Below are 24,744 nucleotides of genomic sequence, written 5' to 3' on the forward strand. Positions count from 1 at the left end.
TATGTAACTTTTGATTATCACATTCTTCCTCTAACGAGAAAAATCTACGAGCAGTGAAACAGAACTTATCAAGTCAACACATTTAAGGGTTTCATCGTGATGTCTTTGGGCTTTTCATTTGTAGTCATTTTATAAGTTTGTGTCGTTGTTTTTTACAGCAGTTATTTATTTTGTCCTCATTGTTTTATTGTTGTTTCTGTCGTAATAAATTTAATCTTTTGTTGTCAGTTTCTTTTCTCATTTTCTGTCTGTTTGTTCCTGTTCGGGCTGCATGTTTGTGTGAAAGGTGCTGTTTAAATAAAGTTGACTTCTTGTGCGATGTGTTAAATAGTTGTGCATCGTCTGCCCCGTCTCAGGATCTGATTCACAAAGCAAATTACACTAATGATATTCAAGTGCAAACAGGCCCATAAAGTTTCACAGATCTGTGCAGTTAGCTGTTGTTTTGCGTCTGATTGTAAAGAGGAGCTGTCTGCACCTCCACTCTCTGCTCTTATGCTTTAACTGAGCTCCACGCTGACGGATCTCCACGCACAGATCGATGCTGAGCAGGGAGAGGAGGGGGCAGACTCGACAGGTGTTTACTAGTTTCACTCTCTGTAACGCAGCTTCATTTCTTGAGCGAGCCCTCAACAGCAGCTCGTCCAGAAAATAATCCCTGTCGCGAGTAACGGCTCCAGACCATCTGTGTGACGGGGTTAATCCTCGGACAGCCCCAGACAGAGTGATCTCCCGATAATAATAATAATGACAACATTACTATTAACAGACATTTCAGAGAATCGTAGTCACGATCAGTGGAAACTTTTTTCACAAGGATAATTTGCATAGAAAGCGGCCAAATTTGCCCCGAATGTTTGCATAATGACTCATTTAAATACACGCAAACATCACAGGAGCAGAGAGACGCAGTTTGCTCTGCAGCGCACTTTGGGGTGCGTTCAACCCTCTGCGTGTTGGAGAACGAGGTTTTTCGTCTCATTTGCACAGGTTGAGCGAACGCAAAAGCCGCGCAATCCTTTAGTGAAGTTCATTTTTTAAGATTGGTCAGTTAGTGTCTGCTTTGTGATTGTGAGATCTGAACGTAGTGATATAACATTTGCATGTGACCTGATCTGTTTCGGGAGAAAACTCTCTCCTGTGTACCATCTCCTGATTTACAGACACAGTGAAGCCCAACATTATTCTTCAGTTAGCTAGGTACCAGCTACAAGCTAGGCTAAAGCTAACAGGGTCAGCCAAATGAAACCAGAGGCCTCCCAGCTGCAGACTGGAGGGCTCACAGCAGGCTACCATTACTGACTGTTCAACATTCGTCCTGCTGGCCTGACTCTGCTACCAGCAAGGAGAGTTAATTATATACTTAAAATTAACTGATGTTTGCATTGGCTGTTAGATGACGGCTGGCTTTGTGTAAGTGCTTTTACATTTTATATTTCAGAGGCTCATTATTACACTTCTCTGTCGTTAGCATTGTGTTGACAGTGTAACATCCTTTTTAAGTCCTGGTTATTAAACAGTTTTCTGAAGCCTCTAAACATAGATATTTAGCTTTGGGGCAGCCCTAACTTGTACACAACGCTTGCCGAAGCCACTTGAGGCCACTGCTCTGCAAAAGTTACACAGGTTCACTTTAAATATGACAAATACTTTGGGTTGATCAACAATAAAATTAATCTAGGCACCTTGACATTAAGGCTGGTCACGCGTCAGGGTCACCATTCAGTACAAACATTTCTAAAAGTTACACAGCACCTAAAATACATTAAAAAATCAACAACATTGTGAAAATCTGCAGAAGTTACTCGTGCTGTAAACATGCCTGTGAAGGTTCTCAGTCAGCCACGGTCATGGTCATTCAAAGCTGAATCCAAACAGGAACCGGACCTGGTCGAAGTTCTTCTTCAAGAACTTCTCGCAGGTCCGGTTGCCTCTTGGACGAAGCTCTGAAGTGCTGTAAACATGTTGGAAGAAGGCAGCATGGCGGAGGAAAGTGCATTTGGAAACAAAAGGAATGTCGTCCTGAGACGTGAAATGATTTTTGGCTTCTGCAGCTCAACTGTTTCCTTTGTTCTAACTCCTAAAATGGAAACGCAGATCATCTGCAAACTACTGTCCAACTTTCTGTCCGTGATGGAATGAGATACCGGAGGAGTAAGGCACTGTTTGACCTGAAGGCATATGGAATGATCGTTTAAAGGAGGTTAAGCAGCAGAAAGCCAAGAAAATATCTCAAGAAAGGAATGAGGGAGCCAAAGGAAACCGCCGACTGACGTCAGAGGCGGACTAGTAATCTCCAGTTTTCCTATGTGGGCCTGTAAACGAGTACCATCGGTAAGTATCCTAACACGGGTGCAAATTAAAAGGGACACTATATATACTATATATGATCTTAACTGGCCTGCTTGGCAGGTACATTCACTCACAGTCTGATTGTTTCATGCGTGAACGCCTAAAGGATTTACCTGAAAGTAAAACAGTTCATTCGTGAACTCGATTGGAAAGGCAGAACTAGATTAGAGCGCAATTAAAAGATAGAAATGTACATGTTTGTGGTCTTTGAGTGACAGTACATTAAACATCTTATTTTAAATAATCTAAAAATCGGCTGTTTCACTAAAAATCATCTTGTGCGAGGCAGCCAGGTGGTCTCATTCAGTCACTAGTGACGTCCTAGGTCAAATATCAGGAGCTGTTTTCTGCTCCCACTCCGTTGTCAGGTGGAGAGGTTGATACTGGAGCACAGCCGACTGCTGAGGTCCACAGTGGAACCTTCTGGAGGGTTTGTGAGGACGCCGCTAACGCCTCCAGCTTTCAGCATCGAGGGGAAGGGGATTGTTCAAAGGTCGGTGGTGATGACAGGCGTGACACCGTGGATGAGCAGCGTGGGACCCAGGTCCTTAGTCAGCAGCTCCAGCTGGTGTAAGTAGGTGGCGTACTGGCTGGTGTCAGCTGGGGGGCGGGGCAAGTACAGGAAGCGTACGGCAGGGGCGGGCTTGGCCGCATCTTGAATCAGCTTATTGACAGCTGACAGGTACTCGTCTGACAGGCGCGTGGCGTTGCTCGGGAAGCTGTTAACGTAGTCCTCTTCGTTCTCCTCTTCCTTCACCGACCCCAGCGTGTCTTCTTGGTATCCATCAGGGGTTTGTGCCTTTCGGCCCCACTCGCCTTGCCGCTGCCAATGTAGCGCCACCTGGTGGTCCCAGGGCACGGGGTACACCTGAGCTTTAATTCTCAGGTCTTTCAGCAGCTGGCCGAGCTTCGCCTCTGAGCCTCTCACGCTTCTTCCTTCCTCCACGCAGAGGAAGAGACGGAGCCTTGCTTTGCGCCAGTCTCGCACCATGTTCAGGATACATGCTAGCTGCAGCAGGAAAAGAGAGCATGTGTCGACGTAGCTACAGCTGTCGGGGCGCAGGAGATTGACTGGCCAGACGTCAACATACACCCTCCTTTGAGAGGGGGCGGATGGAGAGAGAGCCTGGGCTCGGTCAAAGTTGTTGAAGTATCGTGCAAGCACCACATTCTTTAGCATCTTCATGGCGTCAGCGATGATTGCGACGTACTCCTGGGATCCCAGAGCCTTCCCGTCCCCAAAGTCACCATAATCCTGCCTGTCGCTGGACCCCCGCAGGGAAGCAAAGTGGAAGAGAGGGGGCTCTTCCTCGTGCTCCTGCATGTGGCTCGAGGAATCTGAGGAGTGATTAGTAGCGAGCGTCGGATCAATCAGCTTGTCCTTTGGAAGACAGTCGTCATAAAAGCCGAGGACGAGGGTGTTAGGACGCATCCCACCTGGAGAGAAAGAGGAAGGAGACAAGGAGTTGACAAAAAGACATCGAATACAAAGTCGTTTCTTTACCATTATTTGTTGACTTAAGTGAAGTACAGAAGCAAAGGTTCCCTCATTAAATCAAATGTGAAAGAAAGAGACAGATGTAAAGAAGATAAGTGCTGCAGTCAGCACCGGGGAGAAGCCAAAGAGAGATAAGAGAGCGGGCTGGAGGAGAGAGGAGTCAAAGGTCGACTAAAGTGACAAACCTCAGGAGTCAGGTCTCTTTAAACTTACAGAAGACGGGAGCATGCGCGAACAGGAGCTAAAAGCACGGCTAAATGATCCTTTAAAAGCTGAGTGAGGAGGGCAACACCTGCCTGAAAATGAGCTGAAGCACAAAAACTAGAAAGAGAAAATATCATTTATAAAAGTGCAGTGTGCTCGGGGATCAAAGTGGCAGTCGAAACCAAATTACTGACAAGTTGAAATAGAAGATATAATGAAAGTGCTGACAGAAGCTGATGAGTCATTTTAAGTATAAACACTGAAAGCTGAAGTGTCAACGGAGACAAAATCACTGAAATAAGAGGGGACGTCTGCGAGAATGAAATGGAGAGATCTGAAGGAGTTTAAGAGTCGCTCTCATGTTAAATTGAAGTGTCAGTTTCAGTGTGAGCGCATCAAGAAACAGTCAACATTCAGCAACAGTTTACATCTGAATCAAGTGCGTTAGCTTCTAAAAAGGTCACTAATGAGATGTTCATTATACAGTTTAATGCACTTCCTTTTATAAGAGCTATTATACAGCTCCGGAATAAAAGAAGAGACCACTCCAAATGTTCCTTAAAGGGCCAGTTCGACGATTTTCAACCTCAGTCCTGTCATGCTATTACGCAGTTTGGCTCTGTGCCTTTGGAGGGCGCTATCCGCTTCTCCAATGGGCCCTGGAAAACCTCCAGGTGGCCAGGGAGCTAGCTAAACTACACCTTAATCTAGGACGCTCACCTCCAGTGTCATGTCTTTTTTTTTTTTCGACCACCGGCATTTTCTCGTCGTATTTCAGATTCTGTACCGCTCAGAGTCATTGCCTGCAGCGATCAATGTCTGCAGGCGTATCGTTCAAGAAAAAAAGAAGAAGAAAACTACTTTAACATGAGAAGTCAGATAGATCACTTCTGATGCATTCCAGCAAGTCAGGAAATCTGAACGCTGAACGTCTTTTGTGACACAGCGTCAAGGGAATTTATCTGAAGTTGAATGTTTGATCTAGAACAGAATCTAGTAATCTCCTCTCGATCAAACATTCGACTTCAGATAAATTTGCTTGACGCTGTGTTGCGAAAGCCGTGTTCAGTGTTCAGATTTCCCAGCTCAGTTCAACAAACGTCTCATGTTAAAGTAGTTTTCTTCTCCTCTTGAGGACAGACCTGACAAAGCTTCATGTTGACTTGTTCCTAATCTGCATCATGATGATGTTATTTCAGCAAACTGAAGAGCCGTTAATTAAAGTCAATCACAAGAAAATCTGTTTCTGTTTGGGCTTCATGCCGCTGAAGTGAGCCAGAGAGCAGCCTCTGTGTAACTTACTGTTTACAGAGAAACTGAGACTAAGGGGCGCTCCTCGTTTATTTACGATGTTTATTTTGCAGACATTTCTGCAGCTTCACTTTTGATCTGAACACACGGTCGCTTCTCAAGCTGCTAACTGGACTGTAAACAATGAAGCACATGGGAGAGGAAGTCTTGGCTGGAGGTCGTTTATCGCTAACCGCTGGCTAAACCGGACAGCCCGACATGTTCACTATTGTTCTATATCGTCGGCGGCTATAGTCGATGGGTGCTGAGATTGTGGTTAAAGTGAGATGAAATGGTTACACAGTCTTTACAAAGCTTTTTAAAATCAACAAAATACATATTAAATACATCCAACAGACCCTTAAATGATGGTCCCTATAAGGACAAAAACCCAGCACACATCAGCCTTAGGCTATCAGCAGCTGTATGATGGAGACACTGACCTAGCCCAGAGATGAAGAGGAGATGTTGGACTCCATGACGCACAGAATCAGCCAATGTCAGGTTAACAAAAGCTTTGATGTTGAGATGGTCCACCAGAGACAGCCAGGAGTCGTACTGGGACTGCAGAGGGTCCGACGGTAAAGTGTCTGTGAAGGGGGGAAGAAAACAAAACGGTGTGAGCTGACAGCTCAATAGAAGCGTGTTGGTATTCAGAGAGAGAGAGGGCCAAGAACAATAGATACACAAGTCAGAGGAGAGAGGAAAAGAGCCGGGATGACAGAGCTGGAATTAGAGGCACAGCGTGAGGAAGATACCAGAGAGGTGGGGGGCTGGAGGGGGGCAAAGGGAGAGAGAGATGTAAGCACAAATGACAGGTAGACAGAATGTAAGACAGAGAAACATACAGAGAAGCACCAACAGGCGGGCAGGTGATCCATCATCAAAAAAAAACAGCAATATGTATGTAGAGAGGAATCAGGAGGCCAAACCTGCAGCTTCCCAGATAATACCTGTGCTAGTGTAAGCTGTGTGGGGACCTGTTAGGCTCTTCCTGTGCATACATATTAGAGCTGCATGATACATTGTTTTAATATCACAATGTAAGCGAAGTCCGGAAAATTAACTCTAAAAACGTTTGTCGATACATAGACTGTTTAAGAAAGTGTAAGAGCCACTGTGACGTCACCCATCGGATTGTGAACCTCAGTTTGGTAATTGTGCCGTCGCCATCTTGTTTTTCTGAAACCAGAAGCATTGGTCATTCTCCATCCTGGCAGGCCACACCCTGCTGGGCACCACCCGATACGCTTTATCAGCGCCGCCGTGTATCCCGTCAAAGCCCGGGACAATATGATCCCAAATCGGGAGATTGGGCTGGTTTCCGCCCAGCCGGGCTTCTTTTGACGACCTTGGGCTGGGGAAAATAGCGTTGGGCTGGTTGATGAATTTTGGCCTGCTTCTGTCAACATGTGGCGGTTTTGGACACCAAACAAGCAAAAAGAAAGATTTCACGGTTTCCACTCACTCAGTGTTTACCCGTTTCATTGACATGAGTTGTATTCAATCCTTTGACTAAAAGCTTCAGGTTACGTTCTGATCTTATCAATTAATTAATGCTTAAATAACGCCTTATTTTTTTATATCTATGCTTGATAGTTTTTGAAGGTTGGATGTTGGTACTTTGGTGTCACATTTCATGACAGTGTTTGATCACTTTATTGTGGTTTCGCCAATTTGTGTATTTGGTTGTCTAACTGGACTCTTTTTGGGTTGCGATATCATATGTAACTAACCTTTTATCTTTGGTTACTTGATGCATATATGAAGCTTTGAGTGCTTATGGCCTGTTTTCTAATGTAATGATTTTACGGTTTTACGTGGGTTTCTGATGATTTGGGCTGGTTTTCAGCTGGAATTGGGCTGGAAACTGTCAACCTGATCTGGCAACACTGAACCCCATCCACATCCCTATTCCTCAACGTGAATAGGACGCTTAAAACACAACCAAAGTGCATTTCATTTGCTCACGACAAAGGCAAGATCCAAAAGGTTAGCCCCACCCCCAAATACAAACACACCAAACAGTTCCTTTAATCTGAGGACCAGTCACCGGCACAGCGCCAGGACTTTTAAAATATTCATTTAAAATGATCGATTCTCATGATATTAGAGCTACTTTATTTGCAAGTTTGTTTTTTCAATATCAGCTCTGGCACAAAGCACATTCAATATAAATGTCGTTTTTAATTGAATTTGGCCTGAGGTTATTTAACAAGGTAGCTAAAAGCTTAAAACACCAGACTAAAGGCAAGGACAAAAAAGTTCCACGTGTCAAGGTGAGAGACTTCAGCACCCGGCAGCACCGGACAGCGCCCAGCAACATGAACACAATACATCCAGGTGCATTTCTCATGCAGAATCAGACACCCGTGCTTTGGTAATGTTTCAGTAGTCATGGCGATCACAGCGTCAGGAATAAAATTGATAATGAGAAGAAGTGCAGCCTGTTGACTGCGCGCGCACACACATCACATCTCACATTTGTATTGTAAACAAAAACATGCGTCCCGCTTTGCATTAAATGTAACGGATTAAACGTCAATCACAATGTCAGAAATACATTAATGAAAATAACAGCCTATCCAGAGTGCAGCCAGTGTGTTAAACAGCCTGTCTGTTCACCGTGCACACACAGACGGATAACTGAAATGAATGTCACAATCGTAGTCATATTTGTATTGTAAACAAAGACACACGCACCGCCCTGCAGTGCATCAAACTTGTTTACACCATGTGTAAAACTCCAAACCAAACTCAACAACAACAACAACAACAACAACAACAACAACAACGATATCCAAATAATTCAATAAAATCCTACTTCATGGTGTCTTGCTGTTTGTGCGCCAGACGTTTAATGTTGAACCCTTATTTTCTCTTTTTTGTTTTTTAGACCCAATTTCTGATGACTGCATCTTGACACTTCACTAGCTAGCCTTTAGGCGCGAAACAGTTACATTGCTATGGCAACCAGTCAGACCGAACCATTTTATATATAATAGGTGAGAGAAAATTCATGGAAAACTGAAAAATAGAAAAATTATCCAGCTTTTATGAGTCTCACAAATGAAACGTCTCACAAAAATATATTTTGATAAATTATTCCAACAGTTTTTTTAGAGGGCCATCTGCCCCCTGCATGTCCCAGGGCCCGGGACAACATACGCGTTTGACCCCCCCGCCGGCGGCCTTGCGCTTTATTGTTGACTTAACTCTAAATGGGAGCCTAATTTACAGAATTAACGTCATGCTGTAATGAAGGAGACGATCAACTGAGATCATAAATTAGCAAAGTGTTTACTGAAAAGTAGGGTCATTTTCTCATCTGGTTTCAGACAATCGGACTCCAGTTGCAACCAGTGAAGCTCCCCCTGCTGGCCATTAGAAAGAATGCAAACTTCTGACACTTTCAGGCTGTCAATGAATATTCAAAATTCGAATTCAAAACCCAAATTGTAATAAAAATGGATAATTGGTTATTAAAATTAATATTCCATGTGAAAAAAAACAACTGAGCTGGATCTATTATATGTCCTCACGTGCACTCTTGGTGACGCTTAACGTCACGTTATAGGTTAATAATTTACTTTAGTCTGTGTGGCGTGTGGTCATGAGGGCTGAGAATTGTAATTCCATCTGATATTAAATATAAGTGCGCCCCTTTCACTGAGCACAAAGCTAAAAAAAACACATTAAAATGTCCTAATACTTCTTATTTTCCTTCAGCTTAAAGCCAAACAGCTGCAAGAACAAATTGCAAGTCTTCCATTACATTAGAAAGAAGCAGCAATGTGGGAGTATCTTATAAAAACAGTCCTTCAATATAATTATCTGAATAAATGACTGCTTCATATTTCTCCACACCAAGTGCCTCGTCAGTACTCAAAAGAAGAGAAGGGCTCTTCAGTGGCTAATGAACATGTCATTTTTTTCCCCCACTGTGAAGCACTCAGAGGATTTGGATTGTGAAGACTCCATTCATGGCCAGTCCTAGTCTCCTATCAAAACATAAAAAGCCCAAACAAAATCCTCCAAAGACAAAGAAAACAATCAATGACCCTGCTCCCTTTAAAATCTTGGAGTGTGTGCCTCTGCCGGAAAAGAAAGGAGCCGCCTCCGGAGCATTGTGTGTGTGATTACTACATGGAGCAAAGTCTAGCATGCTAAAAAGATCCATTGAGTGACTCACTTTGGAACAAGGATGCATTCTGCTAATTCGTATACTTACACATTTCCTCTAAGTAATTTTAAGCCACTTCTGAATGAAGACACTTACGTAAAGTGGACATGTATCTTCTTTCCCTGGTAAAGAATAGTTCTGCTGTATCCCAATATAATTCAGCAATAATGTGAGTCAAAACAAGCTTTTAGTTTGTCATTGCCGCCCCCTAAATATCATAATAATGTTAAATTATCCGAAAAACTGCGTCCCACCACCGTCCCTGATTTGTTTTGCTCATAATTAATAGTCGCCCTGTCACACTGCGCTGCTTTGGATGAGAAATGGTGCAGAAGGAAACGCTCAAGTACTCCTGATGAACCGACTTTGTCGTGCAGCAGAAGTTTGGAAGTCAGAACTGTCGGGTTTCCTGATCGTACCGAGAGACGACTGGCTCATGTGGATGTTTCAAAGAGTCTGATCCATCAGGACTGCTGGGTTAAAGGTACACAGGGCTCCATCCAACAGTGCAGCCAAACCCAAACTCCAATAATTACTTTTCCACAGTTGCCAGCTGTCGGACAGGCACAGAACATCTCCAGCAGGCTGTTTTGATAGCTTTTTAAAGTCACATCACATCAATGATGAAGGTTTTCTGTCATCAAACGTCTGGATTTGAGAAGCAAACTGAGCTAAAGATAACTAAAGTTAGCAGCAGCTTTGCGGCAGCTCCTGAAGCCAACAAGAGATACTGATTTGTTGTGTTTGTACCTATTGTAATACCTGAGGGGTGTACCTAATACCTGAGGGGTGTGCTACGAGGCGAGATTAGAGGCCTAGCCGGGTCTGTTGAGCCTAAACTCAGAGTTTCTAGTGTCGCGAGGCTGGCTCCCTTTTAACTTGGCTAGGTCACCATGGTAACTTACTCTGCAAAGCTAACCTGGTTGGGACCAGGTAAAGCGCCGCCCTGTCATTAATAACATCCTGACGACGTTCTCCACAGGTAATATAGATCCTCAGGTGAGGTTATGTGTGTAAGGAAACTACTGGAACGTAACGTTACGCATGTACAGACACAGGTGCAGTAGCACATACTGCATGCATCACATCACGCAGCCTCTACATTCAGTTAGTGATGAATATATGACCCCCCCTCCTGTATCCCTCTTCCTGTTTTACCTGTTTGCTTCAGGTAAAATTCCAGCAGATCATCCAAACAGTAAAAGAGCGATAAAGACACAACATCTAACGACACTGGATCACCTTTTTATGTTTGGTCCCAACTTCCTGCCAAGTCCCTTTTACACGGCTGGTTTGCAGCTAAAACGCAGACAATACATCTGATGAGTCTTTAGGTGTTACTATGTACTTGCCCCCCTTCCCGCCCCCGCCCCCTCAGCGTCCGACAGGGAAAAATCCCCCGAGGGACATGTGTGAACGTGCAACTCTGGGTAACGTCAGGGAAATGTCAGGACTACACTAAGCAGCTTAGCTAGGCTGCACACAGACAGTGGGTCAGTTTAAGAAGGCTAAATGAGTGCCGTTGTCTTACTGAGATCTCCGAGCTGGACGTGTCCCAGCACGTAGAGGCCGCTCTTCTTGATGTCGTTGATGAAGGTGATGAGGCCCACGGTGCTGCGAGGGTTAGAAACCATCAGCAGGACCTGAGGCCTCCAGAACTTGACGTGGTCCTTCCTCACGTCCAGCATCAGCAGGTACTTACGCACCTATAAGAGATTAGAGAAATGGGATGAGAGTTGTTATTGTTTTTACATCCAATATTTAATCCCTGAAACATGAATGCTCTGAGATCTCTCGCAGTACTTTTCTTGAATATATGCATCGCCAGCGTAAAGATTTGATGCGACGTTCCTTCTGCTCGCAAAATCACTGCAGAATTCTAATTAAGGGAGAAGAAATTGGTACATATATATGTCCACATGCTCACTCGTATATTTAAGTTCTGTTTCATGTTTTTGCTTTTCCTCCGTGATCGGAGACGTGTGCAGAAAGGGGAAGTAACTTTTATGGATCACTGGTGCATTAAGATTTCACATGGGGTTCATGGAACGGCCTTTAATAAACCCAGCGATGACTTTCAGATCTGTAAATCATTTTTTAATGCACATGGAAAATACATTTGTTAAATTAATCACTTTAGAAACAATATAATCAGGGTTAGTTAATGAGCTAATCTGGAGTCAAATGAAGTCGCTGTATATATTTCACATACAGTATAAATGTGTAATGTAGGCAGCACGCAGAGGCTCAGATGGACTGATTGGCTGATATGTTTGAGCTCTGATGGAAGCACTTCTGAAAGTTTCATTATAATGTGGAATTCATTAGAAAACAAGCATGATAGTAAAAATACGCCTGAAAAACTACATGAACATTACCGCTCCCTGGCTGCCAATGTTTCAGGTTAGAATTTCCTCTAACATCTTCTCTTACGAACATATCGAGCAGACTGACTGAACAATTCAAGGTCTCTGAAGTATCTGCTCTGGAGTTTCAGACATAAACATAAAGGTTTGTGTTTTATGCCGTGTGCAGAGTTATTGGCAGAAAGTCACCAGCTGTCCTGTGTGTATAAGAGTTTACTAGGGCTGCACGATTATGGATAAAATAATAATCACGATTGTTTTGATCAATACTGAGATCACGATTATCGATAATGACTATTCATTTATTTTAGGGACAACATTTTATAATGTACATGTCCTTTCACATTTAAATAAACAGCAACACAGCATCATTTCCTTTGTGTGCTTCATTCCGACTCATGTACAAACTTTACATCAAACTGAAACTTAAAATTCGGTTCTTTCCCTGAATGTGGTGCATCATGGGTAATGTCAGTGTGCCTTTGGGAGTTGAGTGGACAGGGGGCTGCGCTGTGCAGCGTCTGACTTGTAGTGATTATTCTAGGGCTGCACAATTAATGTAATATTTATCTCGATCACGATTTTATCTACCTACAATTAAAAAATTGATTGATGGCGATACCGACATTTAAAAATGCTCCGCCCGTAGAAAACTCTGCTGCATATCAAATCAAGCGCTCCCTGAACTAACAGCCGCTCCTCCAGGGGGTGATGGAGAAGTTCAGGCTTCACTTTTGGGGGAGCTGGTATGTCACGTCAAGGGACAGGAAGAGTAAACGACAGAGAGCGGTGTTTCACAGCCGAATGAGCCAGTGGTTGCTATAGTTACAGCAGCTGCGGAAAACAGGAAGAGAATACGCAGCTGTCCTCGTGAATGCCTCCTTGTCGTTTTGTCTGCTCAAACGCTCAGTCGTGTTTTGAACGCTGCTTGTTTTTACGCTAAAACAGGAAGAGAGGAGGTCACTCGTTAAACCGAAACACCGCTCCCCCAAAAACGGCTCGTCGTTGGTTGTTTGGAGGTGTTGCAGGTTTAGGGCGAGTGATGTAAACAAGAAAAAACAATCAGCAAAGAGGTCATGAAACCTGCGTCTGCGCCGCAAAGCAACACGACTAACTTGTTCAAGCAGCTGAAAAAACAGCATCAGCATGATGAACCCTCGTGTGTACTGGTGCAGGGACCAAAGGGTTTATACTGTCTATATTTATGTACATAAGAGAGCATGTATTTGTGCTCTGACACTTAATAATACTGTGCAGTGTATATTACAAAGCCGCTGTCACACAACCAACACTGGGACTCTGCACATGTGGTGATGAGGTGGCATCAAGGTACCATTAAGGAAGTGAAACCAAGTGGAACCAAATGTTAGATGTGGACAGTGGAATCAATGATCATTAGCTCGGGGGCTACATGTCCAACCCTCGGAGAGATACGTGACTTTAAGGGCTAATTCTTTGTTTTATATGGCTTATGCACTCTTCATATGTTGATGTGAAATTGGACTAATTTAAGACTTTGTTCTTGTTTAGCCTGAAATGACCAGAAAAACCTTGCTGCTCTTGGAAATACAAGTTTGGGTCAACATCTCGAAGCAGCTGAGTTCCCGTGCGAGTCTAAACAACCATCCATGCAACCATCTCCAGATTTACTGCCGTCATAATCACATCGCTGTTTTTATGCTCTCGCCCCGTAATTGCCGTAAAGACGAAGAAAACGAGTCCTCTGAGGGTAAGTCCGACTGCCTCCACTCGTCTAATCATCAGTCTCTCTTTATCTCTCCATTCCCCCTGTCTTCTCATCCATCAGGCGATCATCATTTCTCAGTGGCGCCACTCTCATCCATCACTTTGTTTCTCAATCACTCATCCCCTCGGCCTGCCTTTATTCTGCCTCTATCTCTCCCTTCATGATACCATCAGCGTTTCTTGCCTCGGTTTCTCTTTTCTTGGTTCTCTTTCTCTCATAAACACGGTCGTCAGCCGCCTGTTATCTCCCAGTGTGGGTTTTTTTTGTGGCGAGCTGATGCGTCTCCTGTCCCTGCTTCAATGTCACCCAGTTGGCGCGCCGCCACACAGGCTCCTGCTTTAGTGAGCAGGAGAGGAGGACACGTATGAGGCATGTACGTGCACATACTCGGTGTCGCCTGCTAGGCCTTTTAGCTTAATCGCTTATATTGGACTGGGCTCCATGCCAGGGGGAGTTTAGACACTTTGTCGCTTGTTTGTGATCTTTTCATCTCTTTTGGTTTCTGTGCATCTCCAGTTTACTTCTCTACTTGTGTTGGCGTCTCTGCGTGGTCATTTTGTGCTTTTTTTTGCATCTTTCGGTCATTTTTTTGTCTCTTTATGTTCTAATTGCATCACTTGTGGTTTTGCATCAATCTGTTGTCGTTTTGCGTCTCTTCTGGTCCTCGTGCACCTCCTGTCAGTCAGTTTGAGCCACTTGTTTGGTTGTTCTGCATCACTCTGTGGTCTCTTTGTGTCTCTCTGTGGTTGCTTTGTTCCTCTTTGGGGTCCTTTTGAACTACTTTGAAGAAACTCCCTCTTTGTGCGCCTCTTTGTGCTCCTTTTTACTCATGTTTTGGTAGCGAGGCATCACTTTGTGCATCTCTTTGTGTTTTTTCCCGTCTCTGCAGGTACTTGTGCATCTCATCGTCGTCTGTTTGAGTCCCTCTGCGCTTCTTTCTGCTTCTCTTTTTGCACTGCTGCATCTCTCTGTAATGTTTCTACTTGTCTTTGTTGTCTGTCGTGTTTTATTTTAGTAAATAGATTAAATTTCAGTCACTTATACGCAGACCCTGGTCAACGTCCCCCTGGGCCTGTAATCCATCCACAATAATAATAAGCCAACTACCCCATCACCCTCCGATGATGTGTATGCCCCTTCCCCGAGGCGTACCAGCCATCTTTTAAATATTTTATTGATGATTTCTCTACAAGATGTTTTATCATTGGACGAGTTTTATATTGAATTTTACCCGTCTCAGTGCACCCAGAACTACATCCTCGGGATATTGTCTGACCTCTTCTTTACCCATCACCTTCTGACTCTGAAAGGAGAGGGTGGCCAATCAGATTCCAGGAGGGGCTCGTGGTACTCCCTGCCACCCCTGTGTCCCTGCCACCCGGTACAGAGAAACACCAGACGGGGGAGAGAGGGACGTCGAGAAGAAGAAAAACAGACTCAGAGGAGGGAAGGAGGACGAGGGGGAAAGGCTCAATAAGTTAAGTGGTTGTAATAATGTTCTGCCTCCTGACAAGCTGCTGGCACACCCAGCCACCCTCACCCAACCCCTGCCCGCAGCCTTGGCAATGCATCCCCTCGGCAAAGGGCCCTCCTGGCAAGAGTGCCCCCTCTCCTTGAGAGCAACAGGCTGGCCAGATAGAGGACATAGAGAGCTGGATGATGTGAAGCTCTTTGTGTGTGTGTGTGTGTGTGTGTGTGTGTGTGTGTGTGATAAATGTAGACGGCTTTGCTGAGGGAAAAGATGCAGATGTGTTTGTGTGTGTGTGTCTGGTAAAGCTGATATAAACATGATAGATAGCTGCTGTAGGAACGACGAGGCAGTGTTGTGTTTATGTGCGAGAGAAAGGGACGCGTGTGTGTGTGTGTGTGTGTGTGTGTGTGTGTGTGTGTGTGTGTGTGTGTGTGTGTGTGTGCTAAAGAGGGCCTGGCTGTGGCAGAGGCGGCACACGTCAGTCTGTCTGTGTTTGTGTGTCTGCATGTCTCTATAAACCTGATGGAACGATTGCTTGGCAGAGGTACAGGCTCTTGTAAAGCTGAGGGGATGAGATTTTAGTTGCTCCTGTAATGACAACGCAGTATTGAGATTGTATGTCTGAGTGTGTGCGTCTGTGCGTGTGTGTCTCAGACCTGGTGGAAGATGAGAGCCTGGCTGATGTAGCCCCAGCTGGAGGTGGGACTGAGGTAGTGAATCACCAGGAGCAGCAGCAGCATGAAGGCGATGCTGGCCGAGGCGTAGATGGCGTTGATCAGGAACATCATGATGGCACAGCCGACGATGCCCAACGCGCACGTGTGCCAGGTGAAGTACCGGAAGGTGGGTCTGAGAGGAGGAGAACAGGAGAGGTCAGATAACGGCTCTAACTTCTGATAAAGCTTTGGTTCTGAAGCTGATGAAGGAGGAGCAGAGAGCGGAACACAAAGTTGAAAGTTGAAGAGAAAATCAGTTTCCTCAAACCTTTTAAAACGTCAAACAAAATAAACTGTAAGACATTGTCAGAATAATTACTGGAGAGGATTTTGGGTCTTAAACAGGACAGAAGACATCTGGGACTGTGATGGCATATGTAGCTACAGGAAGCCGGAGAGGGACTTGTTGCTTATAATGATTGGCGTTTACAGAAGCCAGAAATGCTGAATGTTGGATCCGTCCAAACACAAGCGCCTGTGATGACCCGAGCAAACTTGTTCGTCTTGTATATCACGGAGGAGGGATACAAAAAATGAAGGGGGGATATTCAACCTTAAAGTTTGCTCTTGTTTTGCGTCTGATTGTGAAGAGGAGCTGCCTGCACCTCCGCTCTCTGCTGCGCTGAGCCGAGCTCTCATGCACACTGACGGAGCTGAAGTCCACGCACAGATCGATGATGAGCAGGGAGAGGAGGGGGCAGCTCTTTTAACAGTTCAACGTAAAGTCCAGACTCGACAGGTGTTTTACTAGATTCACTCTCTGTAACGCAGCTTCGCCCTCGTCCAGATAATAATCGTAATCGTCTCCACACAAAGTGTGCCCTACTGATTGATCACGAGATTATAATAACAATGACTAAATATTATTAACAAACTTTACTTGCAGACATGAGTTTTTTTGGTCACACAAAAGGTGAATCGTCGCCACGATCAGTGGAAACTCTGAACGTAGCAGCCCTTATAATACTGCACTGCAGTTACCACCAGCTCTCTGCAGACAGTAATATTGTCGCTCTCACTGCGCGGTGCTGTTAGCGCTGGCGTTTTTATGAATTAGGTACCTGTTGCCACGAGGCTTATTTCATTAGAAATTTGCCCCTGATGTCAGCATGATGACTCAGTTAATTACACGCAAACAGCACCAGAGCACAGAGACGCTGTTTGCTCTGCAGCACACTTTAGGGTGCGTTCAACTCTTTGATCATGCTTTGAGAGTTCGGCTTCTTGTGTCTTTTGCACAAGTTTAGCGGTCGCAAAAGCCGCACAATTCTTTAGTGGGGCAGCTGTGGCTCAGTGGTAGAGTCGGTCGTCTTTCTATCGGAAGGTCGGAGGTTAAATCCCAGCTCCCTCAGGCCACATGTCGAAGTGTCCTTGGGCAAGACACTGAACCCCAAATCCTGATGGAATAGCCAACGTGTATGAATGTGATAGCTGATTGACAGTTGGGCACTTTACGTAGCAGCCTCTGCCATCAGTGTGTGAATGGGTGAATGTGACATGTGGTGTAAAAGCAGCTTTGAGTGGTCGCAAAGACTAGAACAGCGCTATATAAGTACAGTCCATTTACCATTTAGTGAATTGGCCCATTTCCTTACATGCAAAAAGTTTACGCCCCCGAGTGCGAGATGAATCATCATTTGTTGTATTTTTCTCATGCAAATAAGAAGTATAAATGTGAAGATTAATGCAAAACTTGTGAAACTAGTTTAACATCTATTTTGATTTCATTGGAGCTTTTAAATGAACTTTTAAACTGACATCTTGTAAACCAGGTCTCTCCTTCTGTACACAGTTTTTACTATACTCCAGCATATACTCTCTTCCATGTAATCAAGTATAGAGGGCTTTTAATGGGTTGTAAATATGATGCATGCTGTTCCTTTTGGTTTTATAAAGAGGAAAAATCTGTTGCTAGCTGCTAGCTCACTTCAAACACTTCTGAAGAGGCACTTCCCAAATGTCAGTTCTTAGACTGAGAGAGATCTCACGTCCCACAGAGGGTTTGAAATCAGAATTCTCCTTACATGGTTACAACAGCTAATGAAACATGAATCTCGCACTGAATTATTGAAGTCTAGCAAGGGCAAAGAAATACATCTTTAGTCGGAGCATTAGCCCTTCCTGACCTTATTCCCACGCTGCCGAGTCCATTCTCAGTGTGCAGATTCTCAGACGGCTCAGAGTGATGTTTAACACGATGATCCCGTCACTTTCGTACTCAGAAGGGAGAGTTTAAGACTTTGTTTATTTTTAGATTTAACGGCATGAAAATGTCAACTTGCCCCGTTAGCTGATGTGTGTAAAGAAACATTTTCCACCAAATAGCAACAACTCGCTTTGTGCATCGTGCCAGACAAAAGGGAATATTCAGGTCACTGGTTTCTCTGAGGCTTTGTCTAACATGGTAGATGATTTATAACTTATTTTCACTGATACGCAGAACTTTAAAAGAATTAAAAGCTTTGTCTACTTAATTTTGTGCATTTAAAATGACTTGGAATTAATTTATTCAAACATATGTTTCTGCACATGTTCGATTAAGCATGTCTCTTAAGGAAGTAAGGCCAGTGACGTTTGTAAGTAAGTATGTAAGTAGTAAGTTTGTTGGTTGGATAAAGTGAGAAGAAGACAGTGTGAGCGTTAACCGTCTTTAACTTCTGAAAGGTAAATCATTTAACATAAACCAATTTCATAAGAGCGAGCGAGCCATCTGGAAACTAAATTAACTTTCAGCAACACTGAGGGAGCCTTTTAAATAGCTGCTACACCCAAGAAAGAATTTCATCCGTCTGGGTTTCACTGGAGAGTTTCAGTTTCCCATGATGGTTTAAATCTTCTTTCCAGAGACGTTTCCACCCCGACAGAATGAACAATAGTTTAAAGACTCAGCATATCAGCTAAGTAAGAGTTGAACAAATAAAACACCCTGAAATATGATAATAGTCCTGTAGTTAACAACTAACTGGTGTCTAATAAGCAATGTATAGTGAGCAGGTTATCACAGGGTGAGCAGGACTCCTGCTATTACTCGGCTTTTTACTTACGAAATCCATTTTTTGGCACAAAATATTAATTCGGAAATTATTTTATTAATTTTAAATAATCTGTTACACTCGCAGTGAGAGCTGTGTCCATAGCAACAGTTAACTCTGTAGCCTTCTTTAAATGAGCTAAGCTAGCTGTTTTTACTCACATTAAATGGAAACACTTCCTCTGATGGTGAAGTGAGACACGGTGAACGGGACCGCAGGAATCAGAGCAGCACCTGATGGAGGTTTTCTGACTCGTCACTGTCAGAGTCTGTTGTTGTTGAATGTTTACTTCATGTGCCGTCTTCAGGTTTGTAGATCTCTCTGTCGTAGCTTCAGTTTTTGCATCGTTTAACCTTTATTGCTTTCTCTCCGCTGTTTTGTCTCTTTTCTTTTTTCCCCTCTGTAAACAGACCGACGTCAGATTTACCGGACTTCTTTCGGCAGATTGATATGATTACAGTTAGTCCTCTGGATTGAGTGATTAGAGCCGCATCCCTAGCAACGGCCTGTTCTTCATAGCAACGGTCTGCTATCGAGAAACAACTAATAACTAATCAGAATCAAGTATTTAACACAGCCGTTTAATAATGTTTTATTAATTTTCATCTGGAGTCACCATTTATTAAACTGTAATTTCTTGTTGCTGCTGAATTAATAAAGAGCGTGTTGGATTAAAAGAAAATAAAACTATTTTGATATTCAATGTTTTAGTCGTATTTCAAGCAGAATTGTTAAATGTTTGTTGGTTTCAGTTTGTTAAATGTGAAGATTTGCTGCTTGTATTGTTATAAGATGGACACGTAATGAAGAGGGTTGGACCATGGGTTGGACAAAAGAAGACATTTGAAGACTCGCCCTTTCTATACTTCAAGCCAGCATTGTTAAGACGTACGAGTGACAACTTATTTGACTTTTTAACAAGAACATATGTTGTTGTTGCTCTCTTTGCCTGTCTCTATCCTGCATCTCCTTCTATCCCATGTTCGGTCCATCCAGTCGAGGCAGATGGCTGTTCAACATGAGTCTGGTTCTGCTCGAGGTTTTTCTGCCAATGCGCCGAATATTGCTAAGTGCTACTCATGGTGATTCATGTTGGGCCTCTCTTTAATAACATAACAAAGAGTCGGTCTAGACCTGCTCTTTCTGTAAAGTGTCTCGAGATAACTCTGGTTATGATTTGGCGCTATACAAATAAAATGTGATTGATTGATTTGATTTTGCCATCAGGATTTTTATGTATGACGACCCCTCAGACTGTAACTATGTGTTCTTGTTGTACAACAGTGTGATACAACCTCTGCAAATGACACTAATTAACAGTATGTGGCAGCAGATGTAAAGCAGAGACACTGCAGACATACACTCCTGACTGTAACATATGGGTTTAGTCATAATTGAATAGTTACTTTTCCTTCCATACATATTTTAGAAACGTAATTTGGCCCATAGCTACGCTGAAATACTTTAAAAAGGTCAGAATCAACCTTAAGTGAAATATGAATATTTAAATTATACCAACCATAATTACTACAGCTTATACTCTCCAAACAAACACACACCTATGGAGCCATTTCCTAATGTGTGACTCCACATCATTTCAAGGGGCTAGACCAATTAAAGCTAACGCCACACATACTTAATGAGCTGCAGACGGCTTTAAACTCCCCGTGTTCGTGTGTGGTGATTAAGTAATTTAATTGTACTCACTGCACACATGTATCCCATGAAAACACACTTCATACGTGTGTGTGTGTGTGACATTTAAGTTGAGGTAAAGGGTTCCTGGGATTGACACAGCTGATGGAGGCACTCACATTATTTGGAGGATCATGTAATTGACCCCTATTTCCCTGCAATAACAGCAGCAGTGTGAATAAACAGCCATTAAAATAGTCCCAGCTGTAATTACACAAAGCAGCTCAAATGACAGACTGGCTTACTGCACGGATCGGCTAACAACACACTTGGACTGTTTAAGAGGGGTGGGGGGAGCAACCGCTGGTGAACTCCACGCGGCAGGAAAGTGCAAAAGTACGGAGAGGCAAAGACCACCAGGAAGCCGAACTCAGAGAGACGGAGAGAGCCACGAGACGGTGAATAGTCCTCCAATTGGTCTATTTTCCACCGCTGTTTGAAAGTGGGCGATATGTTTTTTACTCCTCGCCATTAAAAGGGGCTGAGAGCAACAATCATGATCTTGCAGAAGTCATCCTTTCTGTGCAGAATATCAAACCTGGTGCTGAGCAATTTTACCTCCCTTGTCCCTCTGGTGTCCTTTGGCGCCACACGGGCGGGGCGGCTCACCATGAGGCTGCTTTATGGAGTTTAATGGCGTGAATGGAGGGATTTTCTGCCTCGTTCACATTCAAACAGTTGACTCTGACATTTTGATAAGATTAATCTCACTATGTTAAGGCTTACGAGAAGTTACAAAAGTGTACTCTTGTGAGGGTGGAAAAATCCTCACGAGGTTTTTACCAGGAGCCACATCCTCCTCAACGTCTCCTCCTCTCCAAGACAAACAGACCAATTGAAACAACAAAAGAAAATTAAAATCTTTGTCTCACGAGCAACTAAAATTCGAAAGGGAAGATGATAACATAAAAAATATGGTAATATGACTTTAACAGAAAGAAAGTAGTGCGCCATTACTGATAAAGCTGCTTCTTACGCCTGGATCCCACAGGATCTGCGTCCTGCGCGGTCGGTCTGCAGACGGCGTGAGCCCTCGCCCACTGGAAGCGTGTCTGATCCGCAGCGCCCAAGCAGCTGGATTTGCGAGATCACAAGATCGCACGAGAATTGCGAAATCACGCGATAACATGAATGTTAAACAGAGCAACACACAAACAACAGTTCAGTTTGCTCCTCCAAGGTTGATTATCTGCTCATATGGAGATCATTCTGTGATATTTGTGCTTCTACCATGGCTGAGTACACTACTTAAAAGTGTTCTTTTTTCAAGATTTCAGTGTGTTGTTGTTTTGAAAACGGAAAAAAAACGGGAGTCTGTACCGATCTGTACATGGTCTTTTATTTTGAAATGACTGGATGCTGTAAGCTGTTTTCTGTGTGACTTCCTGTTTGGAACGATCTGCTCTGTTCAGCGTGACGTGTGCTTGAAGCGGCCTCCGTCAAAGATAGACCCGGCGCGTATCTTTAGCGGAGCAGTGCGAAGACACGCTTCTGGGACGCGCCGGAGACGGACTGCGGCGCGTGCTGTGGAATCACGGTCATCAACTTGAATGGGCGCAATTGGAGGTCGCGGCGTAGACGGAACGCGCTGGAAATGGATCCTGTGGAATTTGAGGGTTATAGGTAAAACATGATCGTTAGGTTTGGTTACTTTATTTGTACCCGTAGGGAGTCATGTAGCCAGATAAAGATGTTTGATATGGCTCTAATCTGGGCGGAAAAAAAGTCTCATATTGAACAACCATATCGCTGTGACAGAGTCAAGTACAGCCATAAAAGTTGGTTAGCAGCTTTCTAAGCCAGAGTCAGGCAGGTTTCATCGCGAGTTTTAAAGGCGGACATTCCTGGAAGCTGTCGAGTAAAATCCTTCCCAAACACAGACGAATGATTTCTCTAGAGGGACACACACTGACCAGCCATAACATAATGACCACCTGCCTAATACAGCTTCAGTCCCCTTTTGTAGACATTTGGAGGCCAAGTCAACGCCTTGAACCTGTTGTTGTGTTGGACAGAGGTCAGCATGGGCACCCTGACCGGTCTGAGGCTATGCAGCATCATACACAACAAACTGTGATGCTCTGTGTGTAATGACACCTTTCTATCAGAACCAGCGTTACATTTTCAGCAACTTCAGCAACAGGAGCTCTTCTGTTGGATCGGACCTTCCTTGGACCACTTTTGGTAGGTCCTGCAGACCGGAAATACCCTACAAGAGCTGGAGTTTTGGTAACCATCACAGTTGTCGAAGTCGCTCACATCCTTACATTTTTCCTGCTTCCAATACGTCAACTTCGAGGACAAAATGTTCACCTGCTGCCTCACATCCTCTGACAGGTGCCATAGTAACGAGGTAATCATTGTTATTCGCTCGACCTGTTAGTGGCCATAATGTCATGGCTGATTGGTGTATGTACTTGTTAAAACTCAGCAGGAAGCTTCATTATTTCACGAGTGTATGACTGTATCATCCTGACTCATCAGCCCTTTCCAGCCCTGTTCCCACCGCTTCACCGTGCTCGCTCGTGTCTTTTAACTTTTCTTCAGGACTTGATCACTTAGCATCGCTGGAGCACACACGCCTCTCATCTTCTCCCTCTCTCCATCCCATTGGAGAGCGGCTGTAATTACGATAAAAGCTCGCCCACCCGGCCTGCCCTCCCCCACCCATCTCTTTTGTCTCTGCCATCCCTCTGTCATCAGCGGTGGCGGTCCCTTCGCCGAGTCACCCAGCCCTCACCCCTCCTGCCGTCTCTCTTGTTCTCTGGCGACTGATGTCACCAAGCTGACACAGCAAAAGCAGCATGAAATAATCGCCGCCAAACAAGTCCTTAGAGACATTAAGAAAAAGAAACAGAGAGCGACGGAGACGGAAAGAGGAGACCCGGCCTTTAGCCAAAAGACACGTCATAATTTAGGGAAAGTGGGGGACAGAAACTTTATCCTTACACACACACACACACACACACACACACACACACACACACACACACTCAGGCACGCAGAGCTGCCAGCAGATAGGAGGTGGCTCCATAAGTGAGAGGTCAGTGAGTGTATGAGACGCTACGTCAGGCAGAGTCCAAACACTGGCACAACACCAGTGGAGACTTCAGAAATCACTTAAGATATCCCTCGATATTAGATCTGCCTGGTACAACATGATTCACCTTCCTGAACACAGCTGCATGATGGGATCAATCTCAGGTCATCTTGTTACCTGAAAAACCACCACACGATCTAACCAAGCAGTCCAGCCATGAGACTAAAATGTGCATCATGTTTTGTCTGTGGTATCTTTCAGTTTGTTCCTGTGAACTCCAAAATAAACTGATTCTCATGAGCTGATCGTACACTTTTAGGTCCATTTGGATGATGCAGATGTTCAGCTAACAACCAATGAACTATTTAAGCCCTTTTGACATGATGTAACCTTGCTGCTTGCAATGTGCGGACGTGATGACCCAGCTTCAGGGTGACATTAGGATCCCTTTTGGAGCTGTCTCTCTATTCCCGATGATTCACAGGTTCAAAGTGTTATGACTGGTATAAACTCATCCGTCAGTGCAGTGATACGACACCGATCAGCCATAACATTTTGACCACTGACAGGTCGAGTGATAACATTGATTATCTCGTTACAAAGGCACCTGTCAGTGGGTGGGATATGTGAGGCAGCAGGTGACAGTTTGTCCTGGAAGTTGATGTGTTGGAAGAAGGAAAAATTGGCAAGTGTAAGGATGTGAGCGACTTTGACAAGGGCCAAATTGTGATGGCTAGACGACTGGGTCAGAGCATCCGGGTGTTCTCGGTCTGCAGGGGTCAGGACCGACCACAAGTGGTCCAAGGAGGAGAGCCAGTGAACTGCCGACAGGCTCATGGGCAGCCAAGGCTCAGTGATGCGTGTGGTGAGTGAAGGCTGGCCCGTGTGGTCTGATCCAACAGAAGAGCTACTGTAGTTCCTGCTTGTTCTGATAGAAAGGTGTCAGAACACACAGAGCATCACAGTTTGTTGTGTGTGGGGATGCGTAGCCGCAGACCGGTCAGGGTGCCCATGCTGACCCCTGTCCACTGCTGAAAGCGCCTACGATGAGCACGTGAGCCTCAGAACTGGACCACGGAGCGATGGAAGAAGGCGGCCTGGGAAACCTTGGATCCTGCCATTCATGTGGACACGTACCACCTACCTAAAC

General features: G+C 44.4%; 1 protein-coding gene across 1 annotated transcript in view; it reads right to left on the reverse strand.

The window, feature by feature from the left end:
• Positions 1-2,787: 2,787 nt before the first annotated feature.
• Positions 2,788-24,744, reverse strand: part of LOC138604662 (solute carrier family 12 member 9) — a 77,541-nt gene continuing 55,584 nt past the window's right edge. Inside the window, exons 10-13 of the mRNA XM_069676621.1 lie at positions 15,768-15,960; positions 11,059-11,233; positions 5,788-5,934; positions 2,788-3,789 (exon numbers count right to left, since the gene is read on the reverse strand). Of these exons, the coding sequence (XP_069532722.1) occupies positions 2,840-3,789; positions 5,788-5,934; positions 11,059-11,233; positions 15,768-15,960 (1,465 nt within the window). The 3' untranslated portion in view covers positions 2,788-2,839. The remainder of the gene's footprint in view (positions 3,790-5,787; positions 5,935-11,058; positions 11,234-15,767; positions 15,961-24,744) is intronic.

This window comes from Semicossyphus pulcher, unplaced genomic scaffold, assembly GCF_022749685.1.
Source record: "Semicossyphus pulcher isolate SPU_LCO1_2020_fin unplaced genomic scaffold, fSemPul1.0.p SCAF_26, whole genome shotgun sequence".
Taxonomy (NCBI): domain Eukaryota; kingdom Metazoa; phylum Chordata; class Actinopteri; order Labriformes; family Labridae; genus Semicossyphus; species Semicossyphus pulcher.